The sequence below is a fragment of the Ammospiza nelsoni genome, chromosome 3 (assembly GCF_027579445.1).
Source record: "Ammospiza nelsoni isolate bAmmNel1 chromosome 3, bAmmNel1.pri, whole genome shotgun sequence".
Taxonomy (NCBI): domain Eukaryota; kingdom Metazoa; phylum Chordata; class Aves; order Passeriformes; family Passerellidae; genus Ammospiza; species Ammospiza nelsoni.
Window position 1 is genome coordinate 86,706,879 of NC_080635.1, and position 27,185 is coordinate 86,734,063.

Below are 27,185 nucleotides of genomic sequence, written 5' to 3' on the forward strand. Positions count from 1 at the left end.
TTCCCTTCCTCAATATATTCAAAGCCTGTCACAGCTCAGATTAAAGTTTTCTAGCTGTATTTTGCTAATATTAGGATATCAAGTCATGGCCTTAATTAGCTCCCCCAATTTCTTGGTTGGGAGATTTAGGTGACTTTTTTTGCAAAGAAATGTTGTCCTCATCCATAGAAAAATCTTTTTTTCTCCAGGCTGTTGGAGCTTCTAAGTGTGCTAATTGAAATCTCCGCTATTTGTGACCAATGCCCAGATATAGAGCAGACCTTATGCCCCAAGGACTTCAACTGACCATTTTTCTAACTGCTCCCACACCCTGCCATCCAGAACTGCATTGCCAGGCTTACCATAATTATGAACTAGAAACTCAATGAAATGCAATACTGAGTCTAGCCTTGGCAGCAGGAAAAGCTTAAGCAGTCAAAGGCATGTCTCCCCTTCAAGGCCCTAATATTTTACTGAATAGTATGGGAAAATGGCGTGGGAAAATGTTTTCATGTTTTTTTCTTTAAAAATATTTACACTAGCTGATACTGCTGCTACTTCTTTATATCATAATTAACACATGCAGCCAGGATGTGTGACACCTAAATTCAATTCATTTTGCCTCTGGGGATTTGAACGTGAATCTTCTATGAGTTCTGCCTCACACAAAGAGACTTGAAAATCAGTCACAAAGCAAACAAATGTTGACTAATCTCTTTAGCACAGTGGGTAGGGCATTAAATAAGGGAGAAGGAATACTTCTTTGAAGAAACTCATACATTAAACAGTTGGGAAAAAAAATCTGAAGTAACTCATGAATCAATATTCACTGTTACCTTGTGAGCACTGAACTACTAGACTGGAAAAATATATTCATGTTCACTTCCATTTCTTCACCTCTAATTTTTAATTCCTTAGGCAAAATGAAACAAGAGCCTTTGGCAACACTGACAAGATGATTCTGCTAGCAAGCATCAGATACACTTTAAAATTCTTTTATAGATACCAAGCAAATGAAGCCACACCTCTTACATTCTAATAGAGAGATCCAGCTGCAGCAGTTTTTTGTAAAGAAGGGACATACCTTGTCCACCTATGGTAACTGAAAACTAAAGCACTGCCAGCCTTGAAAGATGTAATGCAACATTACCTATCTAGCACATGTGTTCCATGAGTAACTACTGACTTTTTTATCTCAAACAGAAAAATGCTATCATGGTATATCGGGAACTAAAGAGCTCTTTAGTTCTTGACTGCAGAGGCCACTTCCATACTTCAGTGCCTTCCAGATACCTGCTCAGCTCCAGAAACCTGCTTTCATCTTGACTACATGAACTGCCTCCCCGGCCCAGAAAGATGAAAAAGATTTCTCACTCCCCCATATGAGAAAAAATATCTTGTATGTGATTGTAATTTCATTTATTAACTACTGATTCACTGAATATTACCAATGTGCACTATTACAGTGTCCTGAGTGGGTCGCTGGGGTGAGAGAGGACGAGAATCTTGTTTCTTGATCAGAAGGCTGGATTTAATGATATATGATATATAATACATTATAACTATACTAAATAGAATAAAGAGAGAAGTTGCAGAGGCTTGCTAAGCTAAGAATAAGAATCTATAACAAAGTTGTGTCCAGGGACTCTGTCCCCAGCTTGCTCCTGTGACTGGCCCTTAATTATAAACATGGGAACATGAACCAATCACAGGTGCATCCTCTTGCATTTCACAGCAGCTGATAATCACTGTTTACATTCTTCTTCTGGGGCCCTTTGCTTCCCAGAAGATACACAACCCCAAAGAAAGGACTTCTGTGAAAAAATGTCTGCGACAGTGCACCATTTATTTGATAAAAATCAACTATATCTGTATTAGTATCTACAAGTCTTAAATTATGCAAACATTGACAGGTATGGAATTTGCCAGGAAGGAGAAATAATCTTTATTGATCTTAAAGTAATTACTGTTGATATTCTGTCTCCATATTTTGGTCCACAACCTTGTGTTGGAAGTATCAGGGTGAATTTAGGTGAACAGGTAAACTACAACATACCCATTGAATATGCTCTATGTAAATAGTATTTTCAGGACTAACACCTCAAGCTGTAGCTTTTATGTATACATTTCACAGTTCTCTCTGTGTGGTTATGTGATATGCATAGATTAGTATAATGTAGGTATACTAAAGAACTTAAAATCTGCATATGATATAATACCTAAAAAATGTAGCACTGAAATACATGTTATGACATAACAGAGGTCTCTTCTCTGTGCTGCATATCTCCCTTTCCTTTGTTTCTGTATCAATCTATTTTACTTTTATCTATTTACTTTTCAAGACACAAAGTACGTTGATTCAAAATTTTAGGGTTTTTTACTATCAATATGGTCAGTAACACCTGAAGCTACTCTCTATATTAAACAATTAACATCCAGTTCTCATTTTGTATATTTCAATTTAATCATGTATTTCAAATACATCCTGTGACAAAAAAGAAGTGTAATCCAATACATTTTTCATCAGAGAATATGTAAAAAGTATGTCAAGAGAAAAAAACCCAGAAAAATAAATTGAAAAACACCCCACCAGTGAGCCACAAAACCATGAAAGCAAAAGAAATACTCATATTGACTGTTTCCTCCTCTAAAAGATTTTAGAGGAGGAACTACATGCTTTAATTACTACAGTTTCCAAGTTGTCTGTTTTAACCTTGGTAAGAAGTGCAGCAGACTGAAAAATGCTGCTTTATCAAACAGTTCTTTAATTCCCTTTCAGAGAGAGTAATCTGTCTGGGACGGATACTTGACCCCATTCTTTGTTCTTGTGCTTAATGAAGTCACAAAATTCTATCTAAATAAGTAACTTTTTTCTTTCTTTCATTGTCTCACTTGAAATTGGATAAAAGGAAACTGCAGAGGGTAGATCTTTTGAAGATCATCAAACACTTCCTAAATATGAACACAAACTATAAAACAAACAAAATTCAGGGATTTTTGAAATGCTTTGAAATTCAGTTCATGTAAAATGTAACAATAACTTTGTTTAATGGAAAAGTTTACTTTATTATTTTTTCTTCCATACATCTTGCTAAAAGGTTTGACAGGATTTTAAGCAGATCTCCAAAGCAGAGATCAAATAAAAGTCGTATGTTGTCAGTTTAAAGGCTTCTCTGACACAAAGCACTCTACTGAGTGCAGAATACCTTTATTGTATTTACAAAATTGTGCAGCAGTTCATGAAGTATGAGAAGAAGCTGAGCTCAGACGTTCTTTATATTTCTGTTTGACAATATTGTTATCCAGTAGGATGGTTATGCAACATTAATAAAAGAGCAAAGGGGATCCCAGATCAAGCATCATATGCTCTGCCTTCACATAATAGCAAAAACTTAGGGTTCCCCCACACTCAGTGAGGGGTCTCTAAAGCTGGGCATATGACCTCTTCAGGGCAGACACAATACATGGCTGGACTCAAGCATTGATTCATTTACAAACTGTGATACAGTGCTAGAAGCTGAAACTTCCTCTTCACTGGAACACTGCATCAGCCTGAGGTGCACATGGAGTTTCCACAGCAACTCACTACACAGTGTCTGAGTCTGTACTGTCAGCAGTCCTTCATCTCCACCTCTGCTGCCTGCCCTCCACGCTGAGGGTGCACCTATAACCTTTCATCTGCACACTGCCAGGTGGCTGCAGCACTACCTTCACTCTGGTTTCACAAGTGCTGTTTTTCTCACCTGGCACTACTGAATTTCCAAACAATGTCATGATAGGTTTCTCCTAAAAAGTGATTGCCCTTGATTCTTAAATCACACTGTTCTCATCTCACTGCTCATTTTTCAGCCTTGTAATTTTTGCCTGTAACTATACCCAAAGATCACATCATTCCAGATCTGGTAGTGTTTATCCTGTAACTTCATACTTGAATAGAACCTTGTAGATAATGAGCAGTTAATAGCTATTTTAATGCACAATAAATATTATACAATAAAATATATGCACAAATATATCACATTAAATACTATTTAGTCTGCAGCACATACATGTGATCTATTTGGTGTAAACAGTATCATAATCTACCAGTGAGAATCTTGAGAAGGTCTGCGTGAAAAGTATAACTGTACCAGGGAGAAAGCAAGAAGATATTGGGGTTTTTCCTCATTACTATTATCATTATTATTGCCACCACTACCTTTACTGGAGAGAGTTTTTTGTCTCAGGATTCTTACCTCACTCTTACCAGTTGGTGCCTGAGGAGTGGCATTCCCTGTTTTTTCTTTCTCTTTTCTTCTCTTTGCTTCTCTAAGATAGATTTCAAGTAAAGTTAGGTCATCAGCTGTGGACTGCACTACTAAAGCATGGTCATGTCAGCCTCTCTTAGTATTCTTTAAGCAACACCTCTGTGATGGTGGTGAGGTTAAAATGTCTCAGTGAAAACCCTACTGAAATTCTTTGCTGAGAACAAACCTCTTATTCTGTATTTTTGTACCATTTGAATGCACAAAACAATGAAGCAGGAAAGGAAGGCCTAAACAGCAGCAAATCCTTTTCTGTGGTTTGCTTAATTAGCTCTCAATCCATATGCCACTGAAAAAAGGCACTACTCACATTCTGAAAACAAACCCTATGATGTTAATTGGCCTCAGGGGATTATTGGCACAAACCAAGGTATGGGCATTTTTTTTGTATTTAAATTATTTTGATATTTTTGTCTACTCTTTCTAGTATCATCTGATAATAATCTTTAGACATAACATCCCTAGATTATTTGTCTTGGAAGGAAACAACACATAGCAGACATAACCTTAAACCACAGAAAGAAGGCAAAAGGGTTACTTGAGGCAATCTTTATTCCTTCTAACTTTGAGTGACTATTGCTTCATACCAGGCCTCAGATAAAGGTAATTGAGGTCTCATAAAAGTCACTTTAACTGAAATCTGTAGTGATTCCTGAATACTAAAGTTTCAGCTTTCAGATAGAGACAACTCAAACCTGTTATTATTATATGTCAAATATATTTTAAAGATTTTATTTTATATTTTTTAAAAGATTCAGACAGCAAGACTCCAAGACTAAATCAAGCAAATTCTCAATATTCAGTCAAAAACTGAAAGAAGGGATTAAATAATGCAACCTTTTGATTGTATTTTTAAAAATGCAGTTATTTAAGAGAAAAAAACCAGAAATTATCAAAAACATCAAATAACTATGAAATACATAGTATAAATCAGAAAACAGCCTATAGACATAATATAGCATTTAAATAAAGAATTCTGAAATACAGTGGATCCTGAATGCATGAACATCTTTATTTCTGTCTGAAGATTCAGAGACTCAGCCACTGATGTTATATAAGGTTTCTTGTTCATGAGCAGCTCTTAAATGAGAGCTCTCTCTGCCTAAACTCTAACTAAAAAGGAACAGCAATTTTCAGACTGTTTTACTCCTTAAAGGTGAACTCAAATCCAGATTTTGTGCTACAGAGACTTTAAAGAAAACAATGAATGTCAGATCTCAGGGGTCTCACAGAAATTTCCAGTGCTATTCACACTAACAGGGTTTCCACTTGTTTCAGTCTCACTGGAAATTAACTCAATGCTACAGCATGACAGAGTATATTAATTACAATTGATGACTTTGAAAGGAATACTAACTAAACTATTAAAAAGAAACAGCTTATTAAATGGTGTCAGCATTTTATTGTAGCACCCTACCAATTATTCAAGTAGTATTTAATAACAACTGAATATGATAAATTAATGTGATATTAATATGAATACCAGTGAGCAATACCTCAGTGAAGATTTTACTCAAATACTATTAAAAGTCAAGTGCCATATAAAATTTAATAAAGGAGCAACACTACTTAAATTCAAAATGAAAATATATAGGGATACTTTCTATTCAGCTTTACCTTTTAAGTTTTTTACAGCTTGATTTAGGAATTGATTTAGGGATTAGATTTTTTACAGCTTAAGTTGAAACGACTCATCAGGAACAGGAAATAACACAGGTTAAAAATCAAACCAAACAAAAAAGACCCAGCACTCAAAACTAAGATTTTATAATATAACTATTTTATACTATAACTACTTTTATATGTTGTGTTTGAACTCTGTTCAGTCCTTACCATTAAAGGCTTATTTGAGCTGAATAGAGTGTACACTGTGTAATGTGTAGTGCACAAATAATATTTTCATTAAATGTCATATATAGGTAAAATTACACAGTTTCTTAAAGAGATAGTGAGCAGGGAAAGTGTAGACAAGCAGACAGAATTGCAAATCAAATAATATAATGTTTGAGATAATCCCATAAAGGAGAGTTGAAGAACAAATTCAAATGTTTCTTCCCTCTTATGAGAGACTGGAATGTTGGGGGTTAATAACTCAAACAATCATTCATTTGCAAAAGCAGCAGGGTGCTTTGCTGAGGCCAGGTTTGCACCCCCTCAGAGGAAGGGGAGGAGAAGGAGGCATTTTGGATGTGTGGTGGTGAAACCTCTGATCTGCATAAGAGCAGCCCTGGTGCAGAGGGGGTGAGGACCCATCACCAGATGATGACCACAACAAACCAACATTTGTTTAGCATCAAGCTGGCTTTTGAGCCAGATAAGGGAAAAGGCAACTGGCTCAGATGAAAAACTTCATTCCCAGGGGAGTTATCTAGACATTCACACATAGGCCTGAAGATATTCACCCCTTCTGATAAGGCATGACTGGCTACACTATGCTGAGAAACATTAGAAAATGTCATAAATGTAATAAACTATCAAAGACCCTCTGAGCTTTATGTTGTGGGGGCTTTCCCCATCCTCAATGGATCAAGACCACAATCATCACTTTGAGCAATGGACATCTAAGTTGCAATAGTCTCATTGCTGGATCCTTGTGCAGTGGTAACTTTTCTCTCCACTCTCTACTTCTGTTGTTTCTGTTGTTTCTTTCTCTTTTCTATTTTCCTGATATATTTTCTTAAATGATGTTTTTATATATTTCTATAGATTATAACAACAGTGGCCACATACCTTCTTTCCATTGCAATCAAACTGCTGTAAAATAAACCTGCCACACACCCACATAGAGACAGACAGATAAATATATATATTCTGGTAATTCAGTGTCATTTGACTCTAGTCTTGAGAATTCTTGTTGTTTCTCTCACATACTGCCCAGAGTCAATCAAGCTACCTTCCCCTAAACCCACTGGCCAGACCAGAACATTACATAACTGTAAAATCTCACAGGATCCCTTGGATGTGGTGGAGTGATCAGTGTGGTTCAAAGATATTTAGGGTTTTCTGGTGTGACCTGGACCAACTGAAGGGTTTTCTGAGGGACAAAGTCAACCTCAGAGAGGGTTGTGATGAGAAGGACATTGGTTCTCAGTAGGTCACTAAAGGATACAACTACCAAGAGCAAGTCAAATGATGACTGTCATTTTTTTTTCTGAAATTATAATGATAATGTTTTTCTCCTCAGTATGACCTGGGTACGTGAGACCTGCTGAAAGGTTTTCTGGTGTAACCTGGGCCTTTTGAAAGGATTTCCCTGGAAGAAAGCTAAGCTGACTTCTAAGAGAGGGTTAATGGGGAGAAAGACATTTACCCTCTGCAGATCAGAGACAGGTTTGAAAGGAATGACTACCCAAAAGGAGTCAAATGTGGCTCATCCCCTCCTGATGAAATTCCAGTCTTTTGAAAAGAGAAGGCACCTACATCTGAGCTCCATACTTTGTAATGAAATTTTCACACCAGTTTTTACACCTTGCCTTCCATAATCAGTCAACAGGGTATCTTTGTCAAATGCAAAGGAAAGAATGAAATGTCTCCTGTCTTTCAGGATTTCATCAGTATTTCACAGTGCACCATATAAAGGAATACCAAAACTAAAAGGCTCATTCCTCACCTTTTGAGCGGATTACTGCAAATGATAAAGTCACATTTCAAAAAGTACTAAGGAGGTAATTTCAGTGTACATCAGATGCATGCATTTGACATTGCGGTCTATACTCCCTCCTCTGCCGCAGCCCCTACTCCTTGGCCACCTCTCTCTGGAAGTGTACATACTCACAGGTATCTTGTTTTGTTAAACGTTTCTGCTTTTGCACATACCCTACTCCTCACAGAGTCTGAGAAGACACAGGTAACCATATAGATGTTTTTTTTCCTTTACAGAAAGATTATTTAATGACCTTGTCTTTGAATGCTGTGTTTTGGCAGACTTCCATAGCTGGCAGATGTGGGAAGCGAAGAATCTAAATTGGATCCATGAGAGCAGCTGATATTTACAGAACAAATTTTGTGTACTATGTGCTACTTTAAGCTGTGTGACAAGTGATTTAGATGTGTTTTAATAGGAAAGCATCCTCTTAATTTTACAGATCTTGTCAAAACACAGTAGGTACTATTTCAATTATTTCTCCAAGAATTAATGTATGCATGTCTTTTTCTTCCCTTCCCTTCCCTTCCCTTCCCTTCCCTTTCCTTCCCTTCCCTTCCCTTCCCTTCCCTTCCCTTCCCTTCCCTTCCCTTCCCTTCCCTTCCCTTCCCTTCCCTTCCCTTCCCTTCCCTTCCCTTCCCTTCCCTTCCCTTCCCTTCCCTTCCCTTCCCTTCCCTTCCCTTCCCTTCCCTTCCCTTCCCTTCCCTTCCCTTCCCTTCCCTTCCCTTCCCTTCCCTTCCCTTCCCTTCCCTTCCCTCTCAAAAGAATTGTGTGTAAATTGAAACAACTCCTTTATATCCTTCCTCAAGGACAGAAAAGTCCCTCCTACCCCTGAAAATAGAAGATTTTTGCCATTTCCTATGACCTCTAATGAACCAGAAGTTCATTTTGCTTTCAGGATCTTCTGGTTCACTGGTTTGTTTGATTTTTCAGAAATGTCTCGCTTAACCTATGAATCTTTCAATTAATTTTCTAATAGCAATAAAACTCCAAGACAGAGTATTAGAAATACTCTGAATAGAGCTCCTGAATAGTTTGACTTAAAGAAAACTCTAAAGCAAGAAAAGTATGATTAAAAGCATAGTCTTGGTTTGTTAGATGAGATTTAGAAAATCTGCTTTAGTAACAGATTTCCTGGAAATATGGAATGTGGGTCCTGTTTAAAAGGTTAGTGATGACAATATGATAACATCAGGAATCCGATTTTGATCATCTCCTTCAGGTGGACATTAGCCTCAGAATCAGGGACTTCAATAGACTTCAACAAGGAGTTGTTCCACCTCATTTCTGGTCGCCACCATCACCAAGCTTCTGAGATTCACACAGCTTTGTGGATATGCAGAGGTGCGTGACTGCCTTGAAACTTTATTCTTGGATCTGTACTCTAGGGAGACTGCTCACTAAAAGCTGAGGTTTGTCCTCAGGAAAAAGTAGTCAGCCGTGAAATGTAAATGAAACTATAATGGAACTGTGTAATTATAGGTAGAGGAAAAAACAGCTATTGCTGGAAGGAAAAAGGTGGTAAGAATATCCATCCTGAGATAGTTTTGTCTTCACAGTTATGAGATAAGTAAAAAGGAATATATTTTTAAAGGTATATACAACATTTGCAATTATGGAAGGCAAATGGCATAATGGGAAAAAATTATATGTGTAGAAGTAGTGTCAGCAATCCATCACAACCATAATAACTAAAAAAATACATGTTTTTGAATGATTTTCTGGCAAACACCAGAATAATAATTAAAGCAATAATAACAACAAAATAACAAATAATAACACTAGATAAAATATAAAAAAATGAAGGGAAAGAAAGCTGTTTTCTGGTTGCATATCTCAGCTAGACTAAAGATAATCAGGAGGAACTTGTCTGTACTCCAGTAGTTTGTTTTTCACCAACACACACAATATAAACCCAGTAATTTTAAATGATAAGCAAATTATCAAGAAGTAGATCTGGAAAATTAAACCATCACACATTGTCACACACCAATTATATTAGCATACCAGATGATAAGGTTAACATCCTCACAGGTCACAAGTTATTTCAAAACAGTTAAAACTCAAATATTTACATCAATACTCTCAAATCAAAAGATATGGGCTAGTGACATTTCTTTTCAAGACCTTATGCATGTTTATCTTCCAGGTAGCCATGTGTCAGTATTGCTAAAAAGATAGTTTTCTCTTGACATTATCTATGAGTAATGTACTCATGACTCAATTTTGTGCATCGTGCAAAATAGAAAAGTAGCAGAGTTCCTTTTAATGTCACATTCCTCTTAGTTACGGTGAATTTTGAGGAGAGGGGTAAAAAAATTACTGTGAATATCCATTGAGACAACATCTCTCAAATAACAGCTATACACAGTTAGACAGACTCTTTTTCATTCAAATTACTGTCTATGTCCTTTATACTGTGGGAAACTGCAGAAAAGCCTTAACTGTAGCGTATGCACTGTAGTGAGTCACCAGTTCAGTAAAAATCGTGTGATAGTTCTCCCAAATGCAGTTACCATGTCTGGAAAGATGGGAAGCAGTACTCCTGTAAAAAGAGTAGAATGTGTCATCTGCAGTTGTCAGCTACTAGGACAATTGTCAGGGAAACTACCATTGTTATTTGAGTGTTTTGAGGAAGCTCTGAGAGGAAATGAGATTTTTTTTATGGAGAGCCCACTACCTTCCTATAAACAATTCAAGAATGAGAAACTCCCTGTGAGGAGATTGGCAGTTCCAGTGTTCCCACACTTGGTACATAGAGGTGGGGGACAGGGTGTTCTTGAAAAGCAATATCATGTCAATGTAAACTGAAAATTCACTAGACAGGAAGGGGATTTGCTTCTATAGGAAAGCACCCCTTTAAAGAAAAAAAAAAAAAAGAAAAACTTTAGTCTTCTGAGATGGGGAAAATTTGACACGACCTGGGGTAATTATATGTGTTCTTTAAACAGTGTAAAGGGAGTCAGCCTTAACGGCCTGGATCTTCTGCACACTTTTCAACCATAAAGCTCTTTTCCCCAAATAGTAGCAAGTAGGTGGCTGTAGGCACAAACTGCTTTCTAGTCAAGGGACAGATCCATCTGGAGGACACATTTAGAAATGAGGTGATGACTCAAAGAGAAACCCTAGCTAGTCTCTTCAAAACTCTGGTGTCAGGTGGAATAGTATGCAAAACAACTTGAAGGGCATAGCTGAGCTACACAAAATCATTCTAATTGAGAAGATAAAAGAGTGAATGATTGACACAAGGAAATAAGATTTACAAGTCCACCTGTTTATGAATTTGAATCTGATTTTGCAGATAGACTTGGTGGTGTATTTTGTTGTGAAAAGGAGGGTTCTTATTGCAGAAGAGGGTATGCTGCTTTATTCTGAGACCCAACCAACTTCCAGGCAATCAGATAAAGAAATCCAGGGGAAGATCATCTACCTGCATAGCATGGAGAGAAGGACACTAAAAGTTATGATAATGTTGTTCATAGAGGACTCAAAGTCTTAAATTAGGAATGGCAGCGTCATGATGTTAGGCTAACAACACCTCACAAGCTCTGCTTTTCCTTTACCTGGAAAATATCTCTTTAAAGAAGATTAAAGGGTAGAAAGGCAGAAACAGTTCTCTGATCAGGAAACGTGCACAACATGCTTGTTGTTAGATAACCCTAGAGGAAGGATTTTAAATTATTTACTTGGATGGAGAAAGGCAAGACTTTTGGAAACCCTGTTGGTTTATTGGTTTTTTCAACAGCAGATGAAACTGAATACAACTTTTGTGATACAAATCAGCATGTGCTTATGTGAATGTTTAGTTTATAAATTAAGCACAATTAAATTGGAAGGGCTTTCATCCTGAATCTGATTAAAAGTATGATGAAAGACTGTATTACCATATGTCATAGAAGAACTTGAAAATTCTTGTTGATATATATATATATTGTGTATGAGAGTTTGGTCACTGTAGAAATGACAATTAGGAAGTAATAATCAAGAGACTACTGAATCCAGTAATGTACTGAATTGAGACTAGATTTAATTCCAAATGTAAATTCCAAATACAGCAGATTTCATGAACACCCATTGCTTTTCACTCTTCTGAGAAAGAAGTCTTTGTGTGAGCTCCTTTTAAGAGTAAGAGCATATCTTCACCGCTAATGTCTTAGGTGCCATGGCAACAAGAAAAGGGACTTCTGTAAACCCTCTTAGTGTTAAGAAAAAAATAATTTCTAAAAGCAGCTATGAAGGGCACTGAGTATGCCTTTCCCCTGTTTCACTCAGCTGCCTAGCAAAGTTTCTTTGCTTGCATTTGTCTTAGTTGCACTGTATATGTCTTTGCCTTGCTACACTACAAGAGATCAAATTAAGACAGGTTGAGTTAAAAGAGTTATTTAGATCACCTTATTTTAGAGAAGTGCCACTTGTCTATGCATATTTTATAAAATGTTTTATGAATCAGTTAGAAAGTGGGATCTCATACATGGATCTAGGGACAAAAGTGTCTCAGGGCCAGTCGACAAAATTGCTAAAAACTAAAGAACAAAAAGTATATATTGGGCTCTCTGTAAATAAATTCTATGTCAATGTGAATGGCAGACATATCACATATACATAAGATTAGATGAGTATCACTAAATTATGCTTGGGAGAACCTACAGGCAGAACATACATATCTGTGTCGGGCACAGTAAGTGGTTACATTAGTCCTATAAATTCACAGCTAATTCAATGGCTGATACTTCATTAAGCTAATTATTGATACTTTGATAATCCTTGTAACTTTTCAATGTGTCATTTACTTTATGAGGATAGCCAAGAGAGCATTTTTAAGATATCGGATATAAATCTCTTATTACTATAGATACTGTATGAAAGGCTTTTCAGAAGTTAACAAAATTTACGAAAACATGCATCATATAGAATGTCTCTTTTCTTCAGCACAAGATAACAATATTTCTGCCTATGACTAAAATGATGTTGCGCTAAAAATATTATGATATCTAAAATAAACTAAACATGTTTGAGTGGAACACAGAGAAACCCCTTAGAAATAAAGAAACCCCAAACAACCCCCAAACCAAGCATCATATCCCTGGGCTGAAAATAGACTAGGATTTAAATCTAGAATTTCCAAATAAATTGCAAACTCCATATTATTTTGGTTTCTGTCTCATCTGTAACATCATTTTATCATGGAATAAATAACTCCATTTTAAAACAAAATTTGAGATACTTTTTTTTTCCTATGTATCTTACATGCACAATGTAGGTGACTTTTTCAGATATAAAGATCCATCTTTTATAATAAATAAAAGAAAGAAGCTATAGCTGAATATCTCCCTTCATTATATAAAATCTTATTTAAAAACAAGAACCTTATTAAGGAAATCCATTTAGAGCTGTATGGAAGTATTTGACTTTTCAGAAGCATTATTTCAATAGCAGCTGGTGAAATTCCTTGACATAGTGGAGATAAACCATCTCAGAAATACAGCAACTGCACAAATTTCATAATATAGAATCCCAGAGCTTTTCCAAGAAAAGAACTGTTCACTCAATTTGAATTCAGCTACTGATGTTTAAGAACCGCACACTAATTTTAATAAATAACATTTAAAAACATTGCGACTCAGTTTATAAACTGTAAAAATCCCAAAAGCTTAGAATTACAAGAATAACAACACAGTATGAAAAAAAAGACCCTTAAAACCAGCAGCAGGGCTCTAAAGCAGGGTATTTTCACCTAAAAGTCCTAAACATCATTTATCTACCCCAAAAGACAAAGTATGAAATTTATAACTTAACTGTGCCAAACATAAAGTTTAATAATTACTTTTACATTTTATCTCACGTGACATTTTGATCTTATTTGCTGGCATAATTCTAATTATTCCTCTGTATTTTTTGTTCTCTATATAAAAGAGACATGCATTACTTATATCTTGACTTTACAGTTTTTACAGCTTGGGGATCAACTTTTTCAACCCAAGCACTTTGTTCCCTGCCCAGTATTCTGACACATGCCGTGTGCTATTAAGGATTTGATGAATGAAATGAAAGCATGTGACCACCTACCCACACACCTTGGCAGAGGTGCACTCCACACACGCCGACCCCCTCCCAGGCACGTGAGCTTGTTAGCACCTTCCAGGCGATATCCAGGGAAACAGGAAAAGATCAAGGAATCTCCAACACCAAAATGAAAACCGATTCGCCTACTGAAGGCAGGAACACCAGGATCATCACATGGCTCCAGATCATATTCTGCAGACAATAAAACATGATATGTTATTATCTGGAGAAGTTGTCCACATGGAAAAAAGCAAACTTAGTAAATTGCTTGCATTGTGTGAGCATGGAACAGCTGGAAAACATGTATTTTAGAGCTGTGTTCTCTACTAAAACCCAACACACTTTCTATAAGTCTATTATGCCTATATATACAGTAATTATGTATTTAATGTGTTCTACCCATACTACATCTATTTTTTTAATTTCAAGAGCTGTAATCAGTTTGTACTGTAAGTGGTTTACTATAATTTTGTTTAATTACTTCCTTTGTGTATAATTCTAGTTTCTTTTAATCTGAACTTCCAAACAGCTTTACAAGTGAGCCTTACAGTTGAAAGAAATCATTATGTGATGAAGAAAATCTAATTAAAAAACAAACAAAAGGTTAGGTGAATGAAAGGCATATGAATACATTTTCAAAAAGTGTGCTTTTATAACTGCATATCAGGAATAATTCAGCAGGAGGAGTCAGAACAGACTAATGGGGAAAAAATCAGGGCTGTTACATAGGAAGCAAATCAAACTCAGAAAATATAGGAGCCACCCATTTCCCCATCTCCAAAGAATATGCTGTGGAAGTATCACTTTTTTTTATCCCGTTTTTCCATATATTTTTTTTCCTTAGATATCTATTACCAACTACTTTGAGAAAAGATGTTGAAAGAGAACAACTTAACATGTAATGGAAAAGGTTTGATTTTATATTCTTCAGAATATGATCCAAAAGACCTAAGAGATCCCTTCTGGCAACAGATAAGAAAAAATGTTTTCTAGAACTTGGAGGTCAGTGGAAAGTAGGGTGAAATCTTATTTAGAATAAGAGACTCCATTTAGTCAGGGAAGAAACTAAACCAAAGTTTGTGAGTGAATTTTTAAACAGCTAATAAATCAAATAAAAGGAATAAATAAATTCTTCCCTTTAGTAACTGTCTTGTAGGAAAGTTCTGAATATTAGAGGCAATCTATAAACTACATCAGTTTCTGCTTTCAAATGTTGTAAGTTTAGAAAACACATGATTTGCTACCTCTGCTCAGTACTGTGGGGGCTAAGCTAGACATGGAAATACCCTGTAGTGTACCTTTAGGCACAGGGCGATTTTCATTACAAATTTCAATGCTTGATGACATTCAAAACAGGTGTTCTCACAAAACACTTCTTACTAAGTATAAATATATTCTGGTTGTGTGAAAGTACCAAAACAGAATCAGCTATTTGTTTCATAAAGCTAACGTACCTCCTAATATTTCTCAAAATGTGTATTTAATATAAATGATGGCATATGCTGTCTCTGTATGTGGTAGCAGCAGTAGATAGGACATAAACCTTCAATCGTGTTCCAAAAGTTCCGTGATCCATATCTTTTGTTACTACACAGTTTTTCTCCTTGCATCCATAATATTTTGTGCATTTTTCTACAACTTGGCTAGTGCTTTATTCTTTTTATTTAGTGATAAAAAGAATATCAGTGAAATAATTAATATTTGTATTTACATTTCAAACCAGTAAAATGGCTGACCGCTGCTTTGGTGAGTTCAAAGTCTCCAGAATGAATTTATTTTAGCATTTAATAGGAGTAAATCCAACACTATTGCTCCAATCAGTGAGGTAGTTTTTTCCTTTTTTAAATAAGTAAGCTAAATGAGATATATTACTCATAAATATCATGGCCATCTGTAAACATTGCCAATTCTCAACAAAACTTATTGGCTTTCAGTTCCTGAAAAATGATGTAGGAGAGTTGGATGAGAGTTGCTTATGTACTCTTTCCATAAAATATACATGTGCATGTGCATTTCAACCAGCACTTGATTCATTCATATGTGTCATGGGACAAGGGGAAGCTTCAGAAAAACCCTGCCTTAGCATCAGAACTTGGCAGCATCTTAAATTTAAGAACTCACTCTGGTCCACAAGTTTTAATGATGGCAAATCAGGTCTATTTATAAGAATAATTATTTATTAAACAGACAGAGATAATACACCAAAGATCCTAATCAGAATTACTATGCAATATGAAACTACAGAACTATTAGTGGATTACAGCCTAGCATAAAACAGTGCACTATTTCAAAGTAGCTATAATTAAAGTCAGCAACAGTATTGTAATTTACCCCAAAAATGACTATAATGAACACAGATTTCTTCACTTAACCCCTGGGGAGTAACTCTAAAAGAAGCATTCCTACTCATGGGAGGAACTCCACACATTTTCAGGATCATGTATCAAAGACTTCTGCTTTGTCAAAGTTTGGTGTGGCTTTTCTAGTTTGCCAGTGAGGTGTCTGTCAGTAAGAAATCCAGCTTACCTTCCAGATCTCACTTCAAAAGTGAGGCAGCTGGGAGATGCCAGAGCACTGGCCATTTTGGCTATGGTGACAAAATAACTCACTACAAGACAGCTCATCCTGTTTATCTGACCAGCTAATAAACAATAGATGAGCTCTTGTTGGGAGGTGAGATGCCCTGCTACATCTTTAATTCTACTTCCTAGTAATGGAGATAGGCAAAGAAAATTACTGAGAAACGTATATTAGATGTCATCTAGTTTTAGAAGACTGTAAATAAGAAGCAGTAACACGTTTCCCTTATCTTAAAGAGATAACTTGTAGAAACATCAATAGCTAATAAGTGTTTTATTTATATACACATTTTCCATTTCGAAATCAGTCTACAATTTAGAGTCCTTTGTGAAACTGAGTCAGCATACCACTGCTTTTTTAAAGTTTCTATACTTCAGAAAAAGTTAGTTCATTTTTTCTGAACCAGTACCTTCTATCTTTGTAATTTTTTCCCCTTAATTTTCTTCCAAATTTCTTTTTCAACAATTTTAATGCTTGTGTGAGAACAGGGCAAATGTATAACAGTAAAATCACCAACATTCTTCTCGATTCCTTTACCCACCTTTTTAAACCTTAAACAGTTTTTTTATGATAGACTATACAATTCTGATAACAAGTTTTTTTGGTTGGTTTTTTTTTACTTTTTTTTTTTTTTTTTACTTTATGGTGTTTCATAATATTTCTGTTATCTGCAAGTGAAATATCATCTGGAACAGTTTCAGGATATTTAGCAGAATGGAATTCATTACCTGAAAATGTTATGTTGAAACCTTCATAAGAAATTGAAAAATCAGATATAAACCGAAGCTGTGCAGTAAAATTTCCAAAGAGGCCGGCTTTAATTGTAGGGGGTAAGACTGAGCCAGTCAATCTGGCTACTGGCTCTGTGAAGCTCCCATCTTCAGTGATGAGCAAATAGTCATGAGAGCTCTCAAGGTGAAAAGTATGAAAAACCAGCTGTACACCTTTAAAAGAATTAAAAAGGGAGGAAAGAAAAGCATTAATAACAAGTTTTTCTATTCCTTCACATGTAGGTGACACAGAAAGCAATTTTTATGTTACACAGAAACATTTTGAGAAAAAGTTAGAATAAAACCAGGAAATTCTGAAAATAAAGGTTGCAGAAAGCACATGAGCTCGACTGAATAATAGGTGCAATGAGGATGCTTGTTTAGCTCACTTTAAACCAAGAGTTCCTATAAGAGAATTGATGGCATTCAGTGCTATTTTTATACAGCACTCTGAAAATTCAAATTTGTATTATTTAGGTGCTATTCATGTTTGTGTGATTCTCTTTTACTTATAATATCTCGATTTCATTATTACCTAAGAGATGTACATTATTACTTGGCTGAAATTTTGTATTTGTGTTTTATTTTCGGATTTCCTCCAACACAATTCTGGCTTTTAATTCTAAGCTTCAGGGAAGTTTCCAAATACAAGGACAAAGCATACAGACGTTTTATGTACAGTCATATGTAAGGTTTTCTGTGTTGCTGTTCTGGTGGCCTGGAAAGGCCCAGGGATGGCCTTGGAGAGCCGACGCTTCAAAGGACGAGGAGAGACTTCTGATCTTGTCTCGGTCTTGGTGTTTATTAATTGTTTATCTAAAAGATTTTCTTTCAGCCCGACAGAGGTCTGCACAGCAAGTCAGCCATGGGCACACTGCAAGCCCCCGGGGCGGTCACTTATCTTTATACTCGAAGTTACGTATACAATATTTATCATTTTACTCCAATACCTTCTACCCTTATTAACCGGTGCACTTTTAGTAATGACCAATCCCAAAGTGCCACCACCACCACAGAAGATGGAGGCCAAGAAGAAGAAGAAGAAGGACAGGACACGCCCCAATTCCTCCATCTTACTTCTCTAGACCCCCCTGTACCAAAATCCTAAACCCTGTGTTTTACACTTTAACTAACTTATCCCTTCACCATTCACCCAGTGGAATCCTCCCAGTCCTCATACAGGTCTCATCTCCTGTGTAGGATCAAAATCCTGCCACCAGACACTTCTGGCAACATTCCAGGATTCCCGAGCCCCCCAAGGGTGGTCTCGGCCTCTCTGCACCTCCATCCTGAGGTGCTGAGATCCCACAGTCATACATAGATACAGATTCCTATTTTCTGGAACTGATCATTTAACTGACATAATGACTGATTTTTTTTTCATTTGCCAACTTCCAATTCAATAATGAATTAAATTTTGACTTACAGTTCGGTATTCAAATACAATAAATTTTCAAATACAATATATATGATAAATTTAAAAATTTACTGTGGGGAGCAACATTCTTCTTAGCACATTTACTCATATATTTTACATTTAAAATGTTTTATGAGTTCTAAACCAAAAAAATCCCAAAAAACACAAACAAGTCTTTAAGAAGATTTTAAAAAGTAGAAACTTCCCATGTACTTCTCAGTAAATTTTTTACTCAGATATTACTCTACTGTATATGTAACATAAAGATATATATGTTTTTGCTCTAATGGTTTAAGTCTGAAATCTTGGGTTACCAATACACAGATCCAATCTATTCCTTTATGCTCAATAATAGCAAAGAGCCATCAATAAGATCCTGACATATTTGACTGAAAGAAATTTAGAGCAATTTAACCAGTAGCTATTATTTTCCCATTTTTTACCTATTTCATTCTTTCCCATTTTTCTGACACTAAAACACACTGTCTCTGGCAACTTTAAAAATAATTCTTTCTTTAAAAAATAAACACTTTGAAGATATTTATTTTGGGCACGTAAACTTCTTCCTCAAAGGAATGGCAGCAAGTGTTGGCTTAATTCATAATGGACATTTCCTTTTTTAGCTATGTGTGTCTGATTTTTTTTTTCCATACAGACATTACATATATGCAAATCATCTTAGATACTTACCCTTGCCATGGGACACTTCAATAGTCCACGTGCAGTTTAAAGAGTTTGGGTAAAAATCAGGGAAACCTGGAGAAAGAACAGTTCCACTCTTCCCATGAATATATCCACCACATAAAGCTTAAGAAGAGAGGAAAAAAAAAAAAAAAAAAGACAATCATACAAAAAGCCTTTCTTGTAAAAGAGTTTGAAAGAGTGAAAGAGAGAGACGAAGAAAGACAGAATTCATTTTTCACCTACACTTAAAATTAAAAATAGAGTATTAAAATAAGAAGTTAATTAATCCAAAGCTGCAACATTCATTTTGACAAAAATTTGTTTTCTCCTAAATTAGTCCTTGAAAAGGAGTTTATTTTTCGCTTACAGTCTCTCTTGTTAGTTAGCAGAACACACACAAAAAATTATTGCAAGTGTCAATTCCTATTGCAGTAATATATAAGAAATAAGAGGATATTTTTGTGAAATAATACAAAAAATATCTTGCTGCTACATTTCTTTCACTAAATATTTTAAAAGGCATACATTCAACTGCATTTTTAACAAACAAAAATACTTCAGTAAAAAGCACAGTTTTTCAAGTAAGTAAAAATTTGATGATTACTGCAACACCCAGGGGAAAAAAGTGTAACTTCCTCTTTTTCAAAAATTTAGATTGTCCCATCATAAGTAATTTATTTGGAATTGAATATTTTGGAAGACATGAGAACTATGCTAGAAAACATTTTATGCATACTAGAATTTGCTAAACTAGGCTGTTCAAATTTGCATAGCAAATTAATTAATGTTTAAGATTTGCATTCTGAATTGCTCACAGATCTTATAAATACAGCATGATTGTGCTTTTCACTCATCTCTTGCTGTCCAGTTTTTATGCTGCTGTTTTTTAAAATTTTAATATACTAAATATTTAAACAATAATGCAATAAAACATTAAGATGCTTTTAGTCTTCTTCCTCATATAGAGTGATACACTTTGCCTTTAACTGGATGGAAAATATAAATGAAAAAATATTCTATAAACTTGCAGTACCTTTATGTAGATGTTTGTATATATATACATACACTTGGTTTATAGCTTAAGTTCCTTTTTTTTCATTTCTTATTAGACTAAGGTTTTTGTTAAAGTTTTTAATTTTTTTTGAATTTATGTAACTTTTATATATTTATAAGTAAGTAAAAGGAAAGGAAATGCTTCCAACCTGGTTTTACCTGAATATAGTTATTTCTGCATACTAAATTCATATTTAAGTATGAATTAAAACACATTTGACTAAATCCACAGTAAATATATGGTTGACAGCAATGCTTAATAATGAAGAACAGTGTTACGGATATCAGGTTTACAGTTCCATAAATGAACAATAACACATTCATTCAAAAATCCTTATCTTAGTCTGTAAACACCACAGAAGGAAGAAAAATATTTGACTGTGTAACATTACTTAAAGGATATATGACATATTTCAAAAATAATTTCCTTATTTTTAACAAAATTTAAAATATGGAATTCATGTGCTTTAATTTATCTGTCACTCAAAAATTATTTTCATGTTTCACCTTGGCATTAGCATATTTTGAGAATGACACATTACTTAGGGGGAACTTTAGCCACCTTGTATTTGTATGCAGGTTTATTTCTTCTTTGTTGGCATGAAAGAAAGCAACATGATTTTCCCTTAAGCATTATTCTTCTAAATTAATTTCTGAAGTAAAAATTTTGAGAACATCAGTACTCGAGAGATGAGTGCAAAATGCTCATTTCCACCTCAGTTAAATCTGTCACAATCCAAAAATCTGGGTCACAACTTGTTGAGCCTAAAAAGGCAAATACCCTAACAGAATGATTATTTAATAAAGTGTGAGGTCTATGCCATGTTAGACTAGTTAATATAATGGAGTTTAATCTGTGAGGAAAAGAACAGACTGAATGTATGTTGAGCCCTTATGTGTTGCTTGCTTAGCAAACATACTCCAGAAAGGCTTGACATTTTCTTGACATACACTTACATGAAAAAAAAATATCTGGGAAAAAAATCTCTTTCAATGAGTGAAAATTAACTAGATCTTCCAAGAGATCAACATTCATATGCAAACAAAAGAGTTAAATACTGATATTTTAACTCAAAAATACATCTACACATTTTATTAAAAGTAAGTAGAAAAACAAGAGAATACTCTTCAAGCTTAAGATTTCTCTGCATTTGTCAATCCATCATGGCAAAGAAAACAAGGAAAGAAACCCATAAAAACAATGAAAAAAAATTAAAAATGCTTTGTGTCTGTACTTGTAAAGGAGGAATGGGTTGTGGTGATTACAAGGTGAGTGAGTCTGAATGCTAGATTACCTCACTTCTATAATAGTCTTTGGTGGTTTATGTATTTTGAGAATGGGGCCAGAAGGCTGTAGTGAGAGTTAGAAGATGACTAGTGCTCAGATTTAGCAAAAAAGTTTAAAACAGAGTGAGAAACTGAAATACTTTGCTGAATTTAAGTTTGTCCTCTGACATTCCACTGTAATCAATGAAAACCTTGGACCTGAAAAGCAAGTTAGAAATACATTAATGTAAGTAATTCAGTAAAGCAAGAGCCTTTCTTTGCCATTGTTCTGTGGTTTCTGCAAGAGGGATTTTGTAGCAACTATACAAGGATTCCATGAAGAATTTAGGTTGATTCAGTGGTTTATAGAAGCAGAACTTAGCCAAAAATCCAATTACAAAAAAGAACACAGAAATATTTTGGAACACAGTTGTGCTGATGTATAACTATTCTTCTTCTCAGTATGGGGCTGCGTTTTGGATTGGTGCTGAGCACAGGGTTAATAGTACAGAGATGCTTTTGTTATTTCTGAGCAGGGTTTGCACAGAGCCAAGACTTTTTCTGCTTTTCATATGTCACACTGGGGAGGAAGCTGGGGGTGAGTGGGAGATTAGAAGGAGACACAGCAGGAACAGGTGACTGCAGCTAATCCAAAGAATACCCCACAGCATACAGCAGCAGGCTCAGTATATAAAATGGGGAGAAAAAGGGAAAATGGAGCAGTTCAGATTGATGATATTTGTCATCTGCTCTTCTGGAGATGACTGAACACCTGCTGTCCTTGGGAACCACTGAATAAATTCCTTGGTTTGCTTTGCTTGTCTGCACAGATTTTGCTTTCCTTACTAAACTGTCTTTATCTCAACCCAGGAGTATTATCACTTTTTGCCTTCTGATTCTCTCCCTGATCCTGCTGATGGGAATGAGAAAGCAGCAATGTGAGGCTTCATTGCGGGCAGTGGTTAAACCATTAAGAAATTCAACATTTTAAAAAATGTTTCATGAAAGCTCTACACAGTTTCATACTTCATATCCACCAAAACAATTATTAAAATAACCAAAGTTTCAAAGCAAAAATATGTTAAGAAAATTAATTACATTGGCTGATCATGGTTTATCTGCTTTAGTACTAAGCATCCTAAATTTTAAACAATCATTTTGGCATGCAGTATTTAGAGTTTAAAATATAAATTAATTTTATTTGCTTTGTGTTGAAAGTATTAGTTGTATGGCACCATTTTGATTCACAGTTGAACAATGGAACCCTCCAAGAATCTGAATTTTGCTATTTGTGAATATTTTTTTAGTATTTCACTAAAAACTGATACAGAGATGTAAATCATGGCTTTTAATAACAATAAAATAATTTTTTAAAAGTGTGTTTCTTACTGAAATTAAAAGGAGGTAGTAGAAATGACAAGCTTAATTAGTTCTGCAATAATAGATTAACTTTTGTGGACTTTAGACCGGCTATCTACAGAGCTTGACCCTTACCATCACAGCTGGGTAATGCATGATTCCACTGATGGTTTCTTTCACATATGAGTGGTTCTTCATCACTCAGTGTATATCCTGGATCACAGCTGAAGGTTACTGTGGAGCGGATATTAAAGTTGTTACCATGGCGATGGCCATTCACAGGAATTCCTGGGTCAAGGCAAGAATCTGATTCCAGAGTAACACCTGAAACACACAGATTTAATTTTGGTTTTTTCACCCTTTTTTCAGATAGTAAAGAGAAAAAAAAGACCCAAACAAAATACAAAACAAGAAAGACAGGAGAAAGAAAGAGCCTCCAAAAATCCTAGTTAGCATTGCCTGAGAACCAATATGGGATATATAACCTTCTTTCTAGCTGCTGCCTGACTTACAGAACGGTTTTCCAATTTTAAGTTTCATAGAATAGGAAAGTCCAAATGAAATAGAAGAAGACTTGCACTTCAAGGCATTTTGTCAATCAATTAAAAACACCAAAACAATAAAACTACTGGACATCTGAAACTATAGGAAGTACTACAGTTTAAACTAGGAATAAAGATTTTGCAAGTATAAAAGTCATATTTGATTATTTCATCTATTCAGTTTCTGATACTGCAGGACAACTCAATTTTCCTCTGCATAGTTATGATCATTTGGTACAAACAAGAAACACTGTCAAAAAACTGTAATTGAAGAGGTCACAAACTGCTGAATTCTTACAGATATTTTCCTATGTATGAAAAAAAAAGAATGACAAATAATATAGCTTTCACAATTTTATAACTCTTATCTGACAGAAAGAGTCTCTGGTAATTATGTCTTCTAGAGACATTAAATAGTTTTTGGCAAATAAACCTGGAGCTATCCACTGAAGAAAAATCCCTGAAATTATCAAATGAGGGCTCATTAACTGAACATTATACATTGTACTTCTAGTGATAGCAAATGATTGTGGAATTTAATAGTATAATGAACAATAATATAGGCACATGAGGGAAACAAATAGAGACTCACTATTGGGATGACAGGAATTTCTTTTATTTTCTGTTACTATGTGAGGTGAATTGACCTTGTCTGGCTGCCAGTCCCCCACTCAGCTGTTCTCTCATTATCCCCTTCAACAGTACAGGGGGAGAGAACAAGGTAGAAAAGCAACATGAAGAAATTCAAGGGCTGAGACAAAGACAAGCAGATCATTTAATAATTACCATCACAGTAAAACCAGACTCAATTTGAGAAGAAATTATTTAATTTATTGCAAATTAAAAATAGTCTAGAATGGTAAGAAACAAAATCACAATAAAATACCCCTTCACCCTCACCCCTGTGCTTGTATGGACAAGTCTTAGTTAGCAGACAGGGGTGGCTACAGGAGTGGTTTCTGTGAGGAGCTGCCATGAACTTCCCACACGTCCAACAGAACTAATGCCATCTGGCATCAGGATGGGCCTGCTGCTGGCAAAGGCTGAGCACCTCAGAGATGGTGGTAGAGCCTCTGAGATAACAAAGTTAAGAAGGACACAAAAAGTTGCTGCAGAAAAACAGCAGCCATAGAGAAGAGTGAGAATGTGAGAGCAAGAATTCTGAGAGACTAAGGTCAATGAAGAAGAAGAAGGAGGAGGTGCTCAAGGTTTGGAAGCCCCTGCAACCCATGCTGGAGATCATGGTGAAGCAGCTGTCCAACTGCAGCCTATGAAGGTTCACAGTGGATCAGAGATCCACCTGCAGTCTGTGCAGGACTCCACCCTGGAGTAGATGGATGTTCAAAGGAGCTGTGATCTTATGGGAAGTCCACAATGGAACAGACTCCTGGCAGGATCTGTGACCTGGTGGAGACAGGAGCCCATTCTGGAACAGCTTTGCTGGCAGGATTTGTGACACTGTGGGAGACCTACACTGGAACACTCTGTTCCTGAAAGATTGCACCCCATGCCAGAACCATTCATTAAGAGCTCTAGATAATGGGAAGAATTCAAATTTTAAATATTGATGGAAGGCTGTCTCCTGGGGGAGAAACCCAATGCTGGAGGAGGAGTAGAGTCTCCTTGCTGCCCCTCCTCCACCGAGGAGGAAGGGGCAGCAATGATAATGTATGGTAAACTGATCACTTCATGCCCTGTCCCCCTGCACCTCTCAGCAGGAGGAGGTAGATGAAACTGATAGTGGAGTTCATCCAAAGAAGAACAGAGGGGTAGGGGGAAGGTGTTTCTAAGATTTGGGAACCTGGGATCTAGCAAGGTTAATCCACCACAACTGCCTTCTTCACAGGCATTTCCTAGTTCCTTAGCCCTCTGAAGGGTGAAGAAGGTGCTGGTCCTCTCAGCTGCTTGTGCACCTCTAACTCTTTCTGTGGAAGCTGTACTCTCAGTTTACTGCTCCTACCTTGCCCTGTTTATCCAGGACTATCATACAGCCTTAGAAACAAAGTAGGAGGAGTTCAAAACTAAGGAAAAAAATTGATTTATCAGGGCATAAAGTGAAGGGTTCAGAACTATATGAGTGTTGGAATCAGGACTACAAATAAAAAAAGCATAAAAAATGACTCTAGCTTTCACAGAAAAATATTCTCTGTACCTTCCAGCTCTTTTTATATCTCACTTAGAATTCAGATTTGAAAGCTTATGATCCAGTTTTCATGAGGCAACCCTGACATACTTAAATTCTAGATTAATAAGTTCCTCTAGACTTGACTGCATATTCTTAATGCAAATATACCATGTTAGCTAACAGTGCACTTTTAGATTCCCTTCACCTGGATAAAACTGCTTAATAAAGGTTCAAAGAAACCATTTAAGTCTATAATATTCTGCATTGTAAGTGCTCTTAATTTCATCTAGATGAAATTTTAACTTTGATGCACATTAGGTTTTTTCAGATAAAACATGCCTCATACTTTTAAATATGTTAGTGTAGGTGGAGGTCCCCAGCAGCACTCTTAAAATTCCTTCCTCTTAGGGCAGGCTACCACCCCTGTCTGAACACATCAGCTGCTTTGGCATTCTGAATCACACACAACAGGTAAACTCATCAGGTTATTTTTGAAATGATAATTCAAACTTACATTGACTCCATTGTTTCACATTTTTGCAAGACCAAAACCTATAGAAAATTTATCAGCTTCCAATTTCCTGACTGAAGTAGTAGTGTTAAATATATAAAATCAGCTCAGGCAAAATAGTTTCATTCCCAGGGAAAAGTATTCAGTATGTAAGTTTCAGCAATCATGAACATAGCTGAAAATAAATATTTTTTCTTTGCTTCTTTGCCTGAAGACTTGATTATTTTTCTTAATAGCAGATAACCTAAAATTAAATACTGGGTAATTCTTTGATACGAGAAATATGGCACAATTCTGGCACAACAGTGATAAATGTAGCTGGAAAATAATTGTAAAGAGTTGATTGAGAAGGAGCACAGGCAGTAGATCAAACTCTAGGACAGGCTGCAATTATGAGCTACCTGGGACCGTGACACCATTATCAGGCTTTACCCCCTGCCTGCCAAGTCATAGTTCTTCTAAAAAAGCACAAACCTTTCAATGACTCTTTGTGTGTCATATTTTCCATGTTAGCAATATTCTAGTCTTTTTAAACTGTGTCACAAACTGGACACAATAGTCTCCCTGGTCATCAAATGAAGTGAAATAATTTTTGAACAAATCCTAGATAAAACAAAAAAAAATGGATTTTCTGAAATTGTCTTTTGGTTTTTTAGATGGTTAAATACAATGTCTAGAAGATTCAACTTTTTGCAATACTACTACATTTTTCTCTAGATTATGTAGGTTCTGAGGGATATCGAAATCTTTTTTTTATTGTATTTCTATTTTGTATTTGTGCATGTTACTTCTCCTTCCCCATTTAGGCTTAGCAAGTTTCTTTGTAGAATCAAATTGCTTTTATTTTACACTCTTTCTTCAGTTCATCTAGCTTGTTTTGAATTCCAAC

General features: G+C 35.7%; 1 protein-coding gene across 1 annotated transcript in view; it reads right to left on the reverse strand.

Annotated features, from left to right (window-relative positions):
* The window catches only part of CSMD1 (CUB and Sushi multiple domains 1), a 1,067,119-nt gene that overhangs the window by 213,503 nt on the left and 826,431 nt on the right, over window positions 1-27,185 (reverse strand). The window contains exons 18-21 of the mRNA XM_059468452.1: window positions 23,254-23,442; window positions 19,447-19,563; window positions 17,298-17,513; window positions 13,993-14,181 (exon numbers count right to left, since the gene is read on the reverse strand). Coding sequence (XP_059324435.1) covers window positions 13,993-14,181; window positions 17,298-17,513; window positions 19,447-19,563; window positions 23,254-23,442 — 711 coding nt within the window. The remainder of the gene's footprint in view (window positions 1-13,992; window positions 14,182-17,297; window positions 17,514-19,446; window positions 19,564-23,253; window positions 23,443-27,185) is intronic.